This window comes from Parasteatoda tepidariorum, chromosome 10 (assembly GCF_043381705.1).
Source record: "Parasteatoda tepidariorum isolate YZ-2023 chromosome 10, CAS_Ptep_4.0, whole genome shotgun sequence".
Classification (NCBI taxonomy): Eukaryota; Metazoa; Arthropoda; class Arachnida; order Araneae; family Theridiidae; genus Parasteatoda; species Parasteatoda tepidariorum.
Window position 1 is genome coordinate 73359885 of NC_092213.1, and position 17005 is coordinate 73376889.

A 17005-nucleotide genomic window follows, 5' to 3' on the forward strand; every position below is an offset into this window, starting at 1 on the left:
GGCAAGTTGCATTAGAAACAACAACAACAAATTTTGCTTTTTCCCCACGTACGTGTATGCCAACTTCTGATTGAAACGTACTTCTGTTAGAAAAAAATTGTAGATTTGTGAAAACAATGGAAACGGAAAGGGGGAAAATGTGGAGAGAGTGGAAATCAGACAACCTTAAAATGCCTATTCTAAATATAAATAATGTAATAGCGGGGATAAAAGCTTGATTAGCTCCCATTTCAGCTATATTGTAGAACTTGTACAACTTTCTGCAAAGTAGTCATAGTTTTATGATTTTTCAAGGCCTTGAAGTGGCCTTTTTGAATTGATTTGATTAATTATTCAGTGTAATTATCATGATTTGTGAAATAAAGACAAGAAAATTATAACTTTACTAGGAGCCTTCGCCCTCTGCTCTCTGGCGCTCGCCAACCACCGGAACTGCTTTCGCAGTTCATTTCGGATTGCTTAGCAATCCGATGCTCACTTTGCTCACTCATTGGATACGTTCTTAACGTCTAGCTTTTGTATACTTTTTTGAACACTGAAGTTCCGAAAACTTTTCACTGTAGAAAATTCTAAACCTGCGCATTTCAATATTAATTTGAAATTGCAAACAGTTCACATATTTTTCTTAATCACACTATTCTAAATTTCAGTTGTTGAGAAAAGTAACTGTTGTAAGTTTTGTTTTAAAGTCTTTCCCACCAGAGGGCTAAAACCATGTGTTGTAAAACAATATGAAATAGTACTGAACGCCGGATGTAAAGCATCGGCTTCGATGAAGATAATTTTGTGAGTTTTTTTTGATAATTCGGTGAGAATTCACCCGATTAGACATATGATGCTCACTACGTGCTCNTTCAGCTATATTGTAGAACATTTACAACTTTATGCAAAGTAGTCATAGTTTTATGATTTTTCAAGGCCTTGAAGTGGCTCTTTTTATATTGATTTGATTAATTATTCAGTGTAATTATCATGATTTGTGAGATAAAGACAAGAAAATTGTAACTTTATATTATTAGAACATTAGAGCATAGCTCAAATCTCACGGCGCTGCCGTGAAGTGGCATTGACTGATGTGTTGGATTTTTGAGTCATATAATGGAGGAATGTGCGAAGGGGGAGTACAATTAGGGGGTTAGGGGGTGCCAAGCAGAAAATAATAATGTCATGAGAGTTAAACCAGTCGGTTGAAATTAAGATAAAATAAATAGGAAATTAAACATAATTGAGATTGAACTAGGTAAAAATATAATGATATTTACAGAAGTCAGAATAATATTAACATTTGCGCAGGTGTTATAAAATAGAAAATAATAGAGAAAATATATACAACTATTTACATACTTATACGAGATTGACAAGAATCAGTCAGAGACAAAGAAAAAATTGTATAATCGATAGATTGTCTGGCAACTTCCTTGTCTGTGACTCTGTTATTGTGATGATGCAGGCGTCCTGGTAATACCATTCGTTTCTGGGTTGCTCATCACATTTAAGTTACCAATTCCTCATCTCCACGGTTGCGACCCAATTGGGTTGCTCGCATACCGTGGTGCCTATGAATTGTTGTGTTGTAAACTGTGAGTGTTCAGCTGAGAAAAATTAGTGTAACTTTATATTACATTATACTGTATTAATATTAGAATTTTTAAGTATGCTATTTTTTAATTATAGTGCCATAGAAAAATTAAAGAGGAATTAAACTTCCTGTGCACATATGGGTGGATGCAAATTCTTCCATCGGTAATAAGGACACGATATCTGAAAGTAACATGCGTAATCTTTAATGTTAACTGATTTGTCATATAAAAATTTCCAAAACATTTGCTGTCAATATTTCTATATTGTTTACATAGAGTTAGTATAGAAGTGTTTCTATATTTTTGTTTAACCCATGTACCTCGCTCTAGTCAGGCATTTTATGCTAGCAAATTGTTGAAGGCATTTTGAGCAAATTGTTTAATATTTTCAGGACACTCGCTAAGCATTCGCCACATGGCCAAATGTGATAAAATCGTAAATTAGGCGAATAAAATTGTGTTTTGGCGAAAGTATTGGGGAATGACTTTTTCCACTGGTAAGAAAAATATACATAAAAAATTTTTACGATTTGCATTTGGCGAATACTTTTGCTATTTGGCTAATTTACTGGCAAATAATTTGAAATCCTTAGCGCAGTACCCTGTATTTTTTATTATTTGTATTCATTGTTAACAACATAAACGCCATTTTATGAGTTGTAATATTTAAAAAAATTTTCTTATGAGTTGTTTTCTTAAAAATTAGAATAAAAAACGACAAGTGGAATAAATATAATTTGGCCATCAACTCGATTATTAATACACATCGTATGTCATATTATACGTAGAATTTATTGTTCTTACTGCTTTAGAAATACATATGACAGAAGAGAACCTAATAAAAGTCAGAAACTTATTTAACAAAGGTTTGATAAGGAAATGTCACTAATAGATTATTAGCGTGGCTCCATCCTGTCAAATCAATTACAAAAACATGGAATATTTGTATGCTAAAGACGCCATTTTGTTTACTAAAAGTGTTACCATTCCAAATGGCATATTCTCGCGGTAGTTAAATTTTTTAATTTTAGTTTTAAAAAAAAATGTGGCGATTAGGCATATTTAGAAATAATAGAAATCTAAAATAAGTAAACAATTTTATTGAATACTAAAGTAGTTCAGAAACTCATGAAAAGTATCTAAACCTAAATATCAACAACAGAAAGTAAACAAGGTCAGTAGGATGTTAATTTTTTTTAAAAACTTTATTAACGATTTAAAATTAAGAATGTAATGTTTCCATAGAATTCTTATTTAACTTAAATTTGCACATTATCTTGATTTGAGAATTAACCTCTAGCAGGCAGATTTAAAAGGTGTACTCAAAAATCTAATAAACAAAATATGCTGTTATATTCAATTTAACGTTATAATTATACAAAAAAAATTTTTTTTATCGAAATATGGCGAAGGATACTTACGATTTCTTTCTCAGGAGTGTAAACAGGAAAAATCAAACAAATTATTCAAAATTAATCTACAATTTTTAATTTGATTTGGTAAAAACAAATTTGAACTGTACAGTTGAAATTTTCAAATTCAATAATTAATGATTATCATTAAGTCAATACATTCAATTCAATAAATTTTAAATTTTATTTATATTATTATATAGCATTTAATTTGTCAGAATTCAATATGATATGCAACAAATATTTGCAATTATTTAATAATTAAAAATTACGAAGGAAAACAAATTTAAAACAAATTGCAAATTTAAAACTGCTATGATAAGTAAACGTAAGCAATTAAATACAGCATTGACTATTATCGTATATTGTATGATATAACATGCTGTTAATCATTTAATTGTATGAGCAATTAATAAATGAAAACATAAAATAAAGCCACTGGGCTATGGAGATAAAAAGAAAACTATCACTAAAGTTATTTATATTATGATATTATCAGTCGCTAATAGACTTTTTATCATACAATTTTTCTTAAGCAATTAACTTCCTCAATTCCACTTCAAAATATCCTTTTTTTTCTCGACAAGCATTTAATAAAAATATGTAATTAAATAAAAACATGCATTAAGGATGTAGTTATAAATATCAAAACAAGGTAAAATTTAAAATAAGCTCAAAGAATCTCTACTAGAGACTCGAAGCACAACCATTAAAAAGCGGACCATTTAAATATTTAAAAGCTGTGATTGTTAAAGTTTATTAAAAACGTATGAGTTTAGATACAAGTATATAAACTATTATGCTACAATGAAAATAACACACACATTTAAAAAAAAAAATATGATCTCAACGTTTTACATCACAAACTAAAATGTATTATCTCCTTCGCCTTCCACACCGTACGTACGAGAGAAGTAAGTATTCGCTCGAATGAAAATAAAATAAATTTTAAAAAAAATTGTTGAAGAATATATTATTAAATTGCATAAAATCTGAAGCTTGTTGTGTGAAGCCGACTGCAGATTTGAAATCTGGTCCCCGAAAATATTTAAGATCTGATCAACAAAATCCTGCAGCAGAAAACAAAAACATAAAAATTTCTCTAGTGAGGTATTTACTGTTTGTCTAAGACTCCTACCGCCACAAAGTCGCAGCCGTCTGGTGCTATGGAAACAAGAATAGGGCATTTTAGGGAGGGTAGCTTTGATGATAGCTTGTATGGGAAGTATACCAGATTGGCTGACTCAGCCACCAGTAGGAGACTTATTTAATCTGAGTGAAGNAGCCTTGTTCTCATCCTTCTCTCCAAAATAGCGAAATAGTATCATCCGATACTACGTGATGAAGGCGGAGCCAAGTGCCAACTCCTGGTGAACGAACTATATTTACTGTTTGTCTAAGACTCCTCCCGCCACAAAGTCGCAGCTGTCTGGTGCTATGGAAACAAGAATAGGGCATTTTAGGGAGGGTAGCTTTGATGATAGCTTGTATGGGAAGTATACCAGATTGTCTGACTCAGCCACCAGTAGGAGACTTATTTAATCTGATTGAAGAACTTTTTTAAGATTCGCATGGACCTTTCTTTCTTTACTTAAAATAATTCTCTTTACTCAATCGGTTGCTATTTTTTAAATACAAAGGGAAAAAAGAAGAAGAAAAAGTAAACAAATTCTGATATTAAGGGTAGTGCTGGTTTTTTTAATGTTACTTTTTAATTTTACGATATTTATTATGAATGTTAGTTGATTGTTAGATGATTTTATTTCTAAACTTGCACATTTTTTAAAGCAACTAATTTCTTTCATTAGTTGAATTTTCTGGTAAAAGTGAAGCGCTTAATCTTATTAACTCTGATTTTAAAAGGAGATAAAACTTTTGCTGAAAATAGAAACAGTTTACATTATATCTTATAAATATTAAATATATATATTAAATATAAATATTAAATATAAATTATAAATATTAAATATCTTTGTTTTTATTATTTATTTTTTACTTTTTTTTTTTAAAACAGAAAGCAAGTTACCGCAACTGAGATGAAATCTAAAACTATCAATTTTTATCAACACCTATCAAACCATCTGAAATTATCTAAGTTTTTTTTGTTGCTTAAATTACGTTTTCTTATTCGTATTTTAATGTAACCTGTATAGTTTTTCTCACTATTTATTAAAAAAATTATTCTAACAATTTTTTATTAGCAAATTTTTTCTTCTTTCCTTCTTAATAACCAATTTACTAAGTATGATAAATTTATAGATGAGTTATTTATTACTAAAACATTGAGTTGCTTTAAGCAATTTTATACAATTTCCATACATATCCTATTCATCAATCATTATTCATAGAAATAATAGGCGGTGGAAAATATCAAAGGGGTTTTTCTTCAAAAGGTATAGCATTAAAGTATAGCATTGTTTTGTCCAAATTAATATAGTAATTTTTTAATTACGACTAATAATTTATAGTATTTTTGTGTCCGTTTTTGTTCGTTAGGATGTTGATTAACTGTATAAAATTTAGGTTTCGCACGTAATTATTAATGCGATTGCCGTGCCTAGAGCAGTCATTTGTCGAAACTTTTCATTTTATAAAAATTACTTAGGAATTTTTGTTAAAAAATGACCTTAAAAAAATTCCCCAAAATTTTCGAAAATTTAATGAGCTCTTTTATTCTAAATTAATTATTATGAACTAGTTAATTAAATTTATATTTTATCATCACAGTATGAATATTACGCAAAAAAATTGCAATTTCAGTTTTTTTTTTTAAATAGCCAAGAGAAGATTTAATCGATAACTGTGATAAAACATCGATAAAAATTTACTTTTTAATGAGTTATTGCGTATAGATATTTCTATAACTATTGTTTACATTATTGGAAACATAATTTTTTTTTAAAAATTATTCTCTATGTTCATTGAAAATATATATCTTCTGATCTTAAATTATTTAACCATTTTTTTTTGTTATGCAAGTTTGTATAATGTTTTCTTAGTTTTGGATAAGAGCAGTCAAAACGTAAAAATAGTGATTACTAATTATTATGTTTGCCATTATAAATTTTACAAGCGCTTTACCCTTTAAAAAAATATTTTGTCAAATTTTATAGTTCTTGCCTCATTTATCGAAACTTTTCATTTTATATAAATAGCTTAAGAGTTTTTTTAAAAAAAATAACTTTCAATAAATTCTTAAAATTTTAGACAATTATTTATAGACTCAGCATTTTAATTTTGCACACGAAATCAGTATAAAAAAATTGTAATTCTTTATAGTTAAAAGAGGAAAAATAAAAAATTAACTACTACAAAAATAAATTTCTTGAAAATTTTTTTCTAAAACAAAAGCTTTTGAAAAATGGAAAAGATTAAAAAAAGAAAAAAGGAATCGAACAATGTTTCAGGCGTGAATGCTTATTTCTCTTCACTCTAGGTACAATAGACCGAACAATTAACCTAGGTACTAGGTTATTTCTCTTCACGCTAATACAATAGACCGAGGAAAGAGAGCCCCTGTCCCTTGCCGAAACCACTCCTAAACAGGGACCCCTACTTGAAATAATCATATCTCGTTACCATAGTCACCGCCTCAACTCCAGTCGAATGTCTGAAGGAGTACTCATCTTAGCTATAACTTAATGACAAATTCTTCGATGCATGGTCAGAGCCTTCCATGCAATCAGAATCATACTTCTTAGAAAAGATTTTCATGTAGATAACACAAATAAATGTATCACAAAGTTCGATACGAAATTTTATAATGCTCCAGGTGATAACTTCAATCATATTTCGAGCAGAAAATCTTTAGTGATAACTCAAAATATCGCCCAGGGATCCAACTTGTTCGGACTGTGGATGAATATTTTGTCGTGGCAATTTTTTTAATGTATGATTCTTGGATTAGTTAGCTCTATTTCAATGTATGATTCTTGGATTAGTTAGCTCCATTTCAATGTATGATTCTCAATTTATAGGGTTATAATGTGAATACGTCTGTACCAACAAAAAGTAAACAATCTTTCTGATCGCAGCAAATGTTTTGGAAATTTTACATAGCAAAACTGTTGCCACACTTTGAAAGATCACGCATGAAGCTTTTAAAAGTGGTGTCCTTTTAACCCATGAAAAAATTACATCGATTGAAAAATTAGAAACTTATAGCTAAGGAAGCTTTCTTTTTTTTCTTACCATAGTAATTTTAAAAGCATTCTTATATTAATAACACAATCTTATATATTACAGGACGCACCTTTTTCGCTCGGTGCCTAAGTTTTAATAAATTGATAGTGAATCATTAAGTAAATCTTCTCATTTAAAGATGATTACACCCTAATTTATTAAGAGTAACCAAAGTTGCATTTGATATGATACATTTAATTTCTCATACGTAGTGGTGATAAAATTGCTTAAACTGAAAAATACTGCACTAAAAATAACTTAAATTTTGTTACTACTGTAAAATATTTTTTTTACAAAGCGGAGGAATGAGCCATCTCTGCTATAGAATGTTTTCAAAATTGCTGATATTAAAATTTGAAGGAAATTACTAACTTCCCTTCCACCATTTTTAAAAGCGTCAAGCATGTTTTAACAAAACTGTCAGGATCAATATTTTTTTAAAAAAATATCGACCAATAGATCGATGGAACAGGGTTCCTATAAGTTTCAGGGTTCGTACAAACCAGAATAATTTAAAACAGAATAATTCAAAAAATAATTTATATTATTTGATAAAAAAAAACTACTAATAAAACATTAGTAGCATCTAATATTAAAAAAATAGCTTTTCGTCGTGTTTTTAACTACCTGTATGTTGAAATCACTCATTAATGATCATAAATCAAAATCTGAATCGTATCAAAAATCTGAAAAGTTGATGATTTGGAATATGAATTAAAACAAGAAAACTAGTTCTAGATCAAGGTTCACACAGTCTTTATAAAATCAAAAAAGTTGCGATGATATTCTATAAGGAATAATACCTTATCAATTGCTTTCCCTTTAAAGTTAAATAACCTATATTCAGATTTTGCAACTCGAAATTTTTAATTGGAAATATTAAGTATGGTACGTAAACTTATTAAAATGCAATTTATTTTCTTAATTTATGCAACCAGTTTTTAAAAACCGTTTGCACCCTGATATTGGAATATTTTCAACCGTAAAATTGAATTAAATCGAATGTTTTGCTTTGCTTTAAACGATTTCCTCATAATATCCTATTAAAATTCATTACAGTCTTTCTATTTTATGTTCAAATGAGTGATAGATGCATTTATTATTGCCTCAACTTACTTCATAATATAATTTCTGAACAACAAAAAGTTGAAATCGATTCAGCCGATCAGTCAACGACTTTATCTTTGCGAACTGAGAAATTGCTTGCTCGCACTTTTATTAGTTAAGTGTACGTGAGCTGTGAATCGTTGACCAGACTAGAAGTCAAGTTAATCAGTCTCGTATTTCAAGGTCCGTCCAAAAGTCGCGCAGTTGTCAGTAAATAAGATCTAATATTTCTCCTTGTGTATAAAGTTCTGAAGCATTGTTCAAACATAGCAGAAAGTCATTTTTTAGTTGAAAGAAAACATCACATATACGGATATTACTTATGAAGAGGTTGTAGTGTTTTCTAACTATCTACAAAATGAGAGCATTTTTAGTTGCTCTGTTGATGGTGATTTTCGTCACTGAAGTAGTGCATGCAAGTGAGTATAGTATTTTTGATTTATTTGTTCTTTAACCTCTTTAGGTAACTAAAAGTTCTTAAGATTTTAAGAAACAAGTTCCAATACAGAAATATGCAACTTTTTTTGCTGACTCTTAAGAAAGAGAAATTCTGCTGTTTCGGTGTAGTTTCTGAATTCATTTAGCTGTANTGCCCCCACCTTCCCCTGCACAATGAATTAGTAGTTACTAGGATTACATTATACAGTAATAAAAGAAATACTAGGTTACTTATAGTAAAACCTAGTATTTCTGTTATGAAATAATGTATTTCTTTGATGAAATAATTTAAATAACAAAGGTTAAGTTATCTGTCAATTATCATGACAATTTATCCGAGGGTACTGCGTTTTTTAAATGAATCAAATATGACGTTTGCCAGTTCCACAATCAAGCCAATGATTTGCAGAGGTTTCTGCGCAGAAATTTGAAAGAGGTTTTCCATTTAGGTAGATGTTCATAAATGCGTTTAACACTTCTTGTTTAAGACCAGTAAGTAATGTGTTTTTTTTTGTAAATTCATTGCTGAAAAGCCCCTTTCAACCGCTGAAGTACTCCCAGACAGAAAAAACATCAATTCCACCATGCGCAGTATGTTGCTGTGCTTCGAGATTAGAGGGTCATTTTAGAAGTGAGGCGCAAGATTCTTGTAAGATAACAAAAATTGAAAATGTATCACGAACATTAACGAGAAAATGGCCGTCCGCGCGGACGCTGGGTTCAAAAAATTTGTTGTCCGCGTTGAATTTTTGATCGCCGAGGAGGGGCGGTTTTTCGAGCCCTGATACATACCTGCCAACCTTTAATACTTTTGAGGGTGATTTTCCTCAGTGGTATGGAATTTAAATTTCAAATTTAGGCTGACAAATACACTATATCTTGATCAAGCTAATGCGGACTACTAAAATGTATTCCATATTTATATATATATGCTTAATTTTTTAAAAATAGTGGTGATCAAAAAGATTTTAAATTAAGTTTATAAATGCAAGGAACATATAGGAAACATACATTTTACTACCACTTAAAAGACAGAAATAAAATTTTACGCCAAATGCGTACAAGTTGGCTGGTATGGATATAGTATGTAAAGTTTAACAATTTTTGCTTACCTTAATTGCTATTACACTAGTATTTTGCGAGAATCTACAGCTTCTGCATAAATTGCTTTGTAAATATCTCATCAGAGTTCATACAGTTCTTAGAAAAGTTTAATGTAAGTAGCTAAATTGAGATAAACTCTCATAATTTGTGATCAGCTCTTGAGATTGTCCAAAATGGAAATTAAAAAGATGCTTTTAAACCATAAAAACTTTTTTTTACTGATTTGCTAATTTTAAAATAAGTACTTCATTAAGCAGCAATTATATTATGAAGAGTATTTTAAAATACGACTATTTCAAAATTGTATTTCGCATGAACTATTCGGCCGATTTCGCTAAAATTTCATAATTAACCATGCAAAATTACATTTTTTAAAATGATGCAAAACATTGTGCGCCATACTATTCAAACGTTTTTCGACTATTATGAGATGAATTAACAAAAAATTATAAATGTCTTCAAGATTTTATATTTTGCATAAAATGATTTTCAGATAAACAAATTTTATAATTGTGCTCAAAAAGTTTTCAATTCACTCACAGTTTTCCAGATATGGTGAAATACGCAAAACATAAAGTTAACATTAAGGATCAAAACTTAGGACCGCTTTCCCGACCAAACTATTGGGACTAAATTTCCCAGATTGTGTCTACCCCCCTATATTTTTGAGGTCAGAAATCCTAATCCGTGGAAAAGAAAAAGGTATGCTTATCCTGATTTCATAACTTAAAATATCATCTGCACTAATTAATTAGCATATTTAAAGTCACCCTTTCGAACCTTCTAGTTAAAGTACTAGAAAGTGAAAATCCGATCATTAGATCAAACGTTATTCATGGTGGTCCGTTTTTTATTTATTGCACTGCACACATTTGCCTCCTTTGTCCTAATTAAAAAACTACAACACCTTATGTAGTTTTTAGCTCCTCATGTTCAATGAAATTATAAAATTAAGATCCTAAGCCCATGGTAGACTAAGAAAAGCTTATTAACCGGTTAACGCCCAGCGTCATATATATAGGACAGTTCCTTTTTCAAAGACATTCATTGTGGTGAGAAACTTTTTTCAGCATTTTCATTTATCTGGGTGAATTAAAAGATTCTCAGATACCACAATGATTTAGTTATTTCTGATTAGATCTAGAATTATAAGGAGCAAGTACTTTTTGATCTATCAATGACTTTTTGAATGCCCTAACAGTAGAAAAACCAATTAATTTCGATAATATATTGTACCACTTTTTCCATAAAACGACTTCTTGTATCATTTCAATAAATAAATTCGGGACAAAACGGGTTAATACGGAATGACGAAACTTAAATTATTCATCTAAAAGATCACGGGCTTTTATACTGTGTCATAGGTTTACTTCCACAATTTTAGTCTCTAATTCTGATTCTAGTGTTGTATTTTATTTACAGATGAAATACCCTTAAGAGTACTGTTTGACTTTCACGAGAACTCCTTCAGACTCCAGACTTGCGTGATAGTGGTTACTGTTGTCGCGAAGATATAGACGTATGATATTAGCAATAATTTTGCATCCATAGCAACAGAAATCTAAGGTTCCCAGTAGCGATGATTTCTCGCGAAAGTTGAACAGAAGTCTCCTTTTGTGTCTGTGGACAATATTCTTATTAAATAAAACAAAATGTTCATTTCTAATAAATATTTGTCATTATAATGCCTCTATTATATATATGTAATTACTAAAATCTTCTCTAAAAATAGGTTTTAATGAAACGGGTGAAGATTGTAACTACTTAGGGCGTTTACTTGAGGATGGAGATATAATAATCTATTCAGATTCCTGTAACAAAGAATTAAAATGTTATAATGGAACATTGGAGGTCAGTCATGATTCCTGTACCTATATGGAATGCGAAACTGAAACATACATGCTTCCTGGAGATTGCTGTCCCAGATGTAGAGGTAAGGAGGAAAAATATAAATTAAAAATCATTATTAGGTCACAAGTCACAAAAAGGCACAATACGTAAATAATTAGAAGGCAGCTAGTTTATCCCCGATATCTGAAGTTCGCCCCTTCCCCCCGAGTTGAGTTTTAACCGCTGTCTCCAATACCTAGATACTCCACCTTTACTCAGAACTAATATCTAGTTTGCCCCCTCGAATAAGAGGAGGCTTAACCGCCATCTTGAATTTACTTATTTTTTTAATATTATATTCGTCGTTGAACAGCTGACCCAATTTTTGTGCTCAGGACTACTAATGATCAACTCCGTAGCCTTGTAATTTTGAACCAATCCAGAAGATAAGGAAACTACTGGACCCTGGACCACCAGAGGTATTGATTTGTTATTGGAACACGGAGGACTTTGTGACTCGACAGATTTAACGTGCATCAGTTCCCATTTACTACACAGAGAGTCTTCGACCGGCGGGGGTCAAACCCAACGAGCTGTTGGACATGGACCCAGTGCCCTACCAACGAGGCTATCCCGGCCTCATCTTAGAGATATAGTTTTGACCCGGACGTGATTTGAACACGCAACCTTCTGATCTTGAATTTGCTGAGAAGAAAGGGGATTAGATCAAAATTCACTGTGTAACCAAGTAAGATAAATGTTTCCTACTTACTTTCTAACGCTGAATGAAATGAAAAAAAAATCAGTTAGATACGACTAATAGTTTAGAAGTTATAAGTGATTTATTTAATAACTATGAAATATATTAAAAGTACAACTTTTCATTGAATCTATTTACGCTTCCTAAACTCTTACCTGGACAAATGAAGTATTTTTTTTCCATGTATTTCTTTTACTCTGCATTGCAGAAAACCAAAACAAATTCGCTTGGATTCATAATTCAAAAGTTATTTAAGATTTTATATAAAGTACAGTTTTGGACTTCTTTAAACTCTGGACTGATTGATCTGAACTGACTCCGATTTCTTTACATACCAGTAAAGTATTATAACTAATGAGAAAGGAGAAACTGATGAAGATATATATCAAATTAGATCATGTAGCCTGAACAGGGTTTCCGCGACCTGGGAAAAATAAATGAGTGGTAGCTAAGTTTTTTCAAGACTACTAAAAAATGCTTAGTTTTCATTTGAGAATTTTTAAATGATTTCAGAGGTATGTTTTTTCACCTTTCTAAACTCATGTTTGTGAAAATTGCAACTCTATGAAGGACTTCCGCGAGAGCTGAAATTTTCAGGAAATGCAAAGTAGAGCATGAGATGCAAATGATTAGAATTTCAGACCCGTAGCGCATGCGTATCCTGAGCAGCGCCCTCTGAACGGCGGATGAATCCGAATAAATAAACGGCTGTAGCCAAGCGAGTATGGTTATCGGTGGTTATCTGCTAGTCGTAAATGTTAGCTTAGTCATTACTTATGCCTATTCGACGAAAGATAGCGAGAATTCAACAACTTACGGAGTTTAAACGGGGGAGAATCATTGGCCTTCGTGAAGTTGGATTATCTTATCGTGCAGTGGCCGCTCGTGTGCAGCGTAACAGCAGCACAGTGATGCGTGTTTGAAAGCAGTAGATGGACAACTCGGAAATCCGGGATTGGACCCTGAAATGTCACGTCAGCTCGCGATGATAGACACCTGTTCGGCGTTGCCCTAACGGACCGTACGGCTCCCTCTAGACAACTGGCAGCACGGTGGTCAATAGCTACAGGTGTTTCATTGTGTGCTTTATCAGTTCGTAGACGTCTGCTGCAGCGTGGACTGCGCGCAAGGACTCCTTTATACAGGATCCCCCTCAAGCTAAACCTTCGCCGCCTGCGACTGCAATGGGCCTACCAGCATAGGGACTGGCTTGCTGATTGGCAGCGTGTCGTGTTTTCTGACCAATCTCGCTTCAATTTGTGGTACCATGATGGCCGCATTCGTGTCAGACGCTATTCCGGTGAACGCCATCTTCCGGAGTGCGTTATCGAACGCCACAGTGGACGAACACCCGGGGAGCGACTTTACACATTGTCGACTCCCGGGCACTTCTTTGGCACCGTATTTTGAAATTCGCCAATGTTACATTCGCCAAGTCGGGTTTCAAATTTTCTCGCGAAAATCTTCGAATATTAATTCGCGCATGTTTTACTTGCGACATACGATTTAAAAAACGCATGAGTGAACATGAGGTGTGAATAAATTTAGCTGCTTTAAAAGTTTTTGAGTATTATCATTCTCTTTTTATTCGGACTTCCTGAAACACATATTTATTTCTTACTTTTTTATATNCTTTAATAATGCTAGATGTTTAAATAGGATGCAGATGTAACAATGTCAGGTGTTTAAATAAGAAACATTACGAAAATGATCTGTTAGGAGTTCTGACTGAATTATTGTACTAGATTTCGTATCTATAAGTGATTAATTTTGGTGTATTATTTTGGAAAATGAATTTTTTAATGTGGATGCTCATACCCCAGTCAATTCCAGAGATTCTGTTCAGTTTAGTTTGGAAGATAGAGAATTTATTATAAAGCTCATCTAAATGGGGCAACCAGGAGAGCTGACAGTTGAAATGGTACCTAAGGTAAATTATGGTTGGGATTATAGATATACTCTGTACCCCCAATTTTACGGCTGGTTTCCAAGTGATCTTGTTTAAATTCGGAAAGATTATGGCTTGTGTTTTTCCAACACTAAATTTGAGGTTTTCTGATTCTGTACATTTCTGAAAGTATAATAGTTCGGTGGTCATTTGTGGGCCTGTGGGATCAATATTCAATGGGACAGTTTAAATGGGATCAATTTGTGGGCCTGATTCGGTGGTCACTTGTGGGATCAATATTAAATCTATTGATTTAATATTGATCCCGAATTCATAAGAAAGAAATTCATCAGCAAAAGCAAAACAAAAAAAAAATTCCTTCATATTTCTGTCTTCTTTTAATTTTATATCGGTGATGAGTAGCCACAGGATTGGACCAAGGCTGGAACCCTGTTGCACTCCAGTAGTAACGTTTCATAAAATCTATGTATTCTGCATTGAGTGGCTCACAGATCTATTATTTAAGAAGCTTATTCTAATAAAGTTCGTTAGAGAGAAACTACAATCATTGTTAATTTAATGATGAAATATCCCATGTAGTGATCACCTTTTGCATTTGTGACTCAATGGTTACATTTTGTAAACAACGTTGTTAATTTAATGATGAAATGCCCCTTGTAATAGATAGCTTTAGCTTTTGAGACTCAATGTCGACTGTTAAAATGAAATATGTTGATTTTCTCCTATTTGTTTTAAACTCAAATCTTCCCTCTCTCTTTTTTATTCAAAATAGGTCATGATAGAAAAAGTTGTAATGTTGATGGGGAGCTATTTCGACACGGAGAAAAATGGATACCCAATTTGTGTGCTTCGTGTGAGTGTCTCGGTGGAAATGTTATTTGTAGAGTTCAACGGAGATGTAGCAACGCATGGTTTTACAATAACCCTACAAAAAGAAGACGAAGTAAATATTTATTCTTTTTATAGTTTAGTATTAGTTGTACCGACAAATTCAGTCCGTGAAAGAACGCGATTTATATACGAGGCTTACGGATGCCCCAGTCGACTAAAAATGTAAAAAGTGGTGACTAGAAAAAAGCAAAAATCTGTAAAAAGAGATTCCACTTAGCAAATTTCTGAAAATTTATTACTGAAAATGGAAGACTGTTTTTGGTTTAGCTATGAATAATTTCCAATGTAAAGTCATAGTTGTATTTTTGATGAAATACTTAAAATAGATTAAATAAATAAAAATTAACTGAGTTTCTACCGTCAGTTGCCAAATTCTGGGCTGCCACGAGCGACTAAATACACAAATTGTGGTGATAAATAAAATTCAAAATTTCATTAAAATAGTTTTAAAATTTCCAATATTTTAGAGCATATTTTTAGCTTAATACAAAAACTATTGGTAAAGAATGTTTTTGTTTTAAACGTGAATACTTTAAAATCAAAGTCATATTGATAAATATGATTGATTAAGTGTTGAGTCTTAAGCAGTTGACAAAATTAACCGAAAATCTGAAATTTTGGTAGTTCTTTACCGTTTGTAAAATATTCATACCTGCCAACATTCATTCTCTTCGAGAATGGATTTTCCAAATGTTAGTAAAACAATTACCGATATACAGGTTTACTCAAAAAGATATTTATATTTTAAACAAGGTTGAAATTCACTGTCGTGAAATGGTAGAAATAGTTCAAATCTGGGTACACAGCCGCGAAGCGGCTTTAACCCATTCATCGAAATTAGGTGGCTCTGAGATATTGTTTCAGTCACTAGGAATCTGAAAATAGAGAAAAAAATAAAAGAACACAGCGAACTGTGATCTTACAAAAACAAAAAGTTGAGGGGGCGTGGCTTCATGGAAACAGGCATCTGATTGGCCGATGGTAAAAAGTCTATGCTGAGTTTGTAGATGTTGTTTCAGGAGCTCTAACTAGCTAGACCTACCCCACCCCCTTTTATAACATTTTATTTTTATCTTTTCGATTAACAGACCCAGGGGTGAAAGCGAGACGGAAAAGAGGAATGGCTGGTAGTAAAACCATTTCGGTTATAACTAGTTTCCGGGAGGAGTTAACTAATTCTTTTTAAAACAATTCGACAATATCTACATTATCCTTGAAAAATAAGTAGTTTCATATATAGACTAAAATTATAAAAGAAATCTTGATAGTTACAGATATTTATTTTTCTCGAAAAAAATGGTAAAATGAAATGTCTTTCGTACCAGTTTTTGCACTTTTCCGTCTTGCTATATAAGGGCTTTCAGCCATGAACAGACCCCCTACTTCATCTTTTTTATTATTTTTCGATCGGAGGTGCGTGCCTGGTGCACAGGTACTCCGTTGCCTACAAGCAACACCACTCGCCCCTTCAGGAGCTCTAGATTTTATGAGTCCGATTCACGCCGTGAACCATGGCTCGCTGCGCTCGCTCGTCAATGAACACAATGTTCTAGCGCAAAGACATAATATATTATCATCAAAGACATAGTATTGTACTTATGTAAAAGAATTCTACCAATGTTCTTATTGGCTTTTAAAAAAGTATATTAGCTATTTAGATTGTACATGGTGAAAAAATCAAAACATTAGCTAAATAAGAAACATATTAGCAAAATAAATTATCAAATATTGCTTCACTAATATTCTGCATTTTAAAGCGTGAAAATTCAATGCATAAATAAACGCGAAATAT

The 17005-nt window shown here is 31.9% G+C and overlaps 1 protein-coding gene across 1 annotated transcript in view; it reads left to right on the forward strand.

The window, feature by feature from the left end:
- The window catches only part of LOC107442625 (kielin/chordin-like protein), a gene marked incomplete in the record, with an annotated part of 123606 nt that overhangs the window by 87920 nt on the left and 18681 nt on the right, over nt 1-17005 (forward strand). The window contains 2 exon segments of the mRNA XM_071187127.1: nt 11556-11756; nt 15095-15265. Of these exon segments, the coding sequence (XP_071043228.1) occupies nt 11556-11756; nt 15095-15265 (372 nt within the window).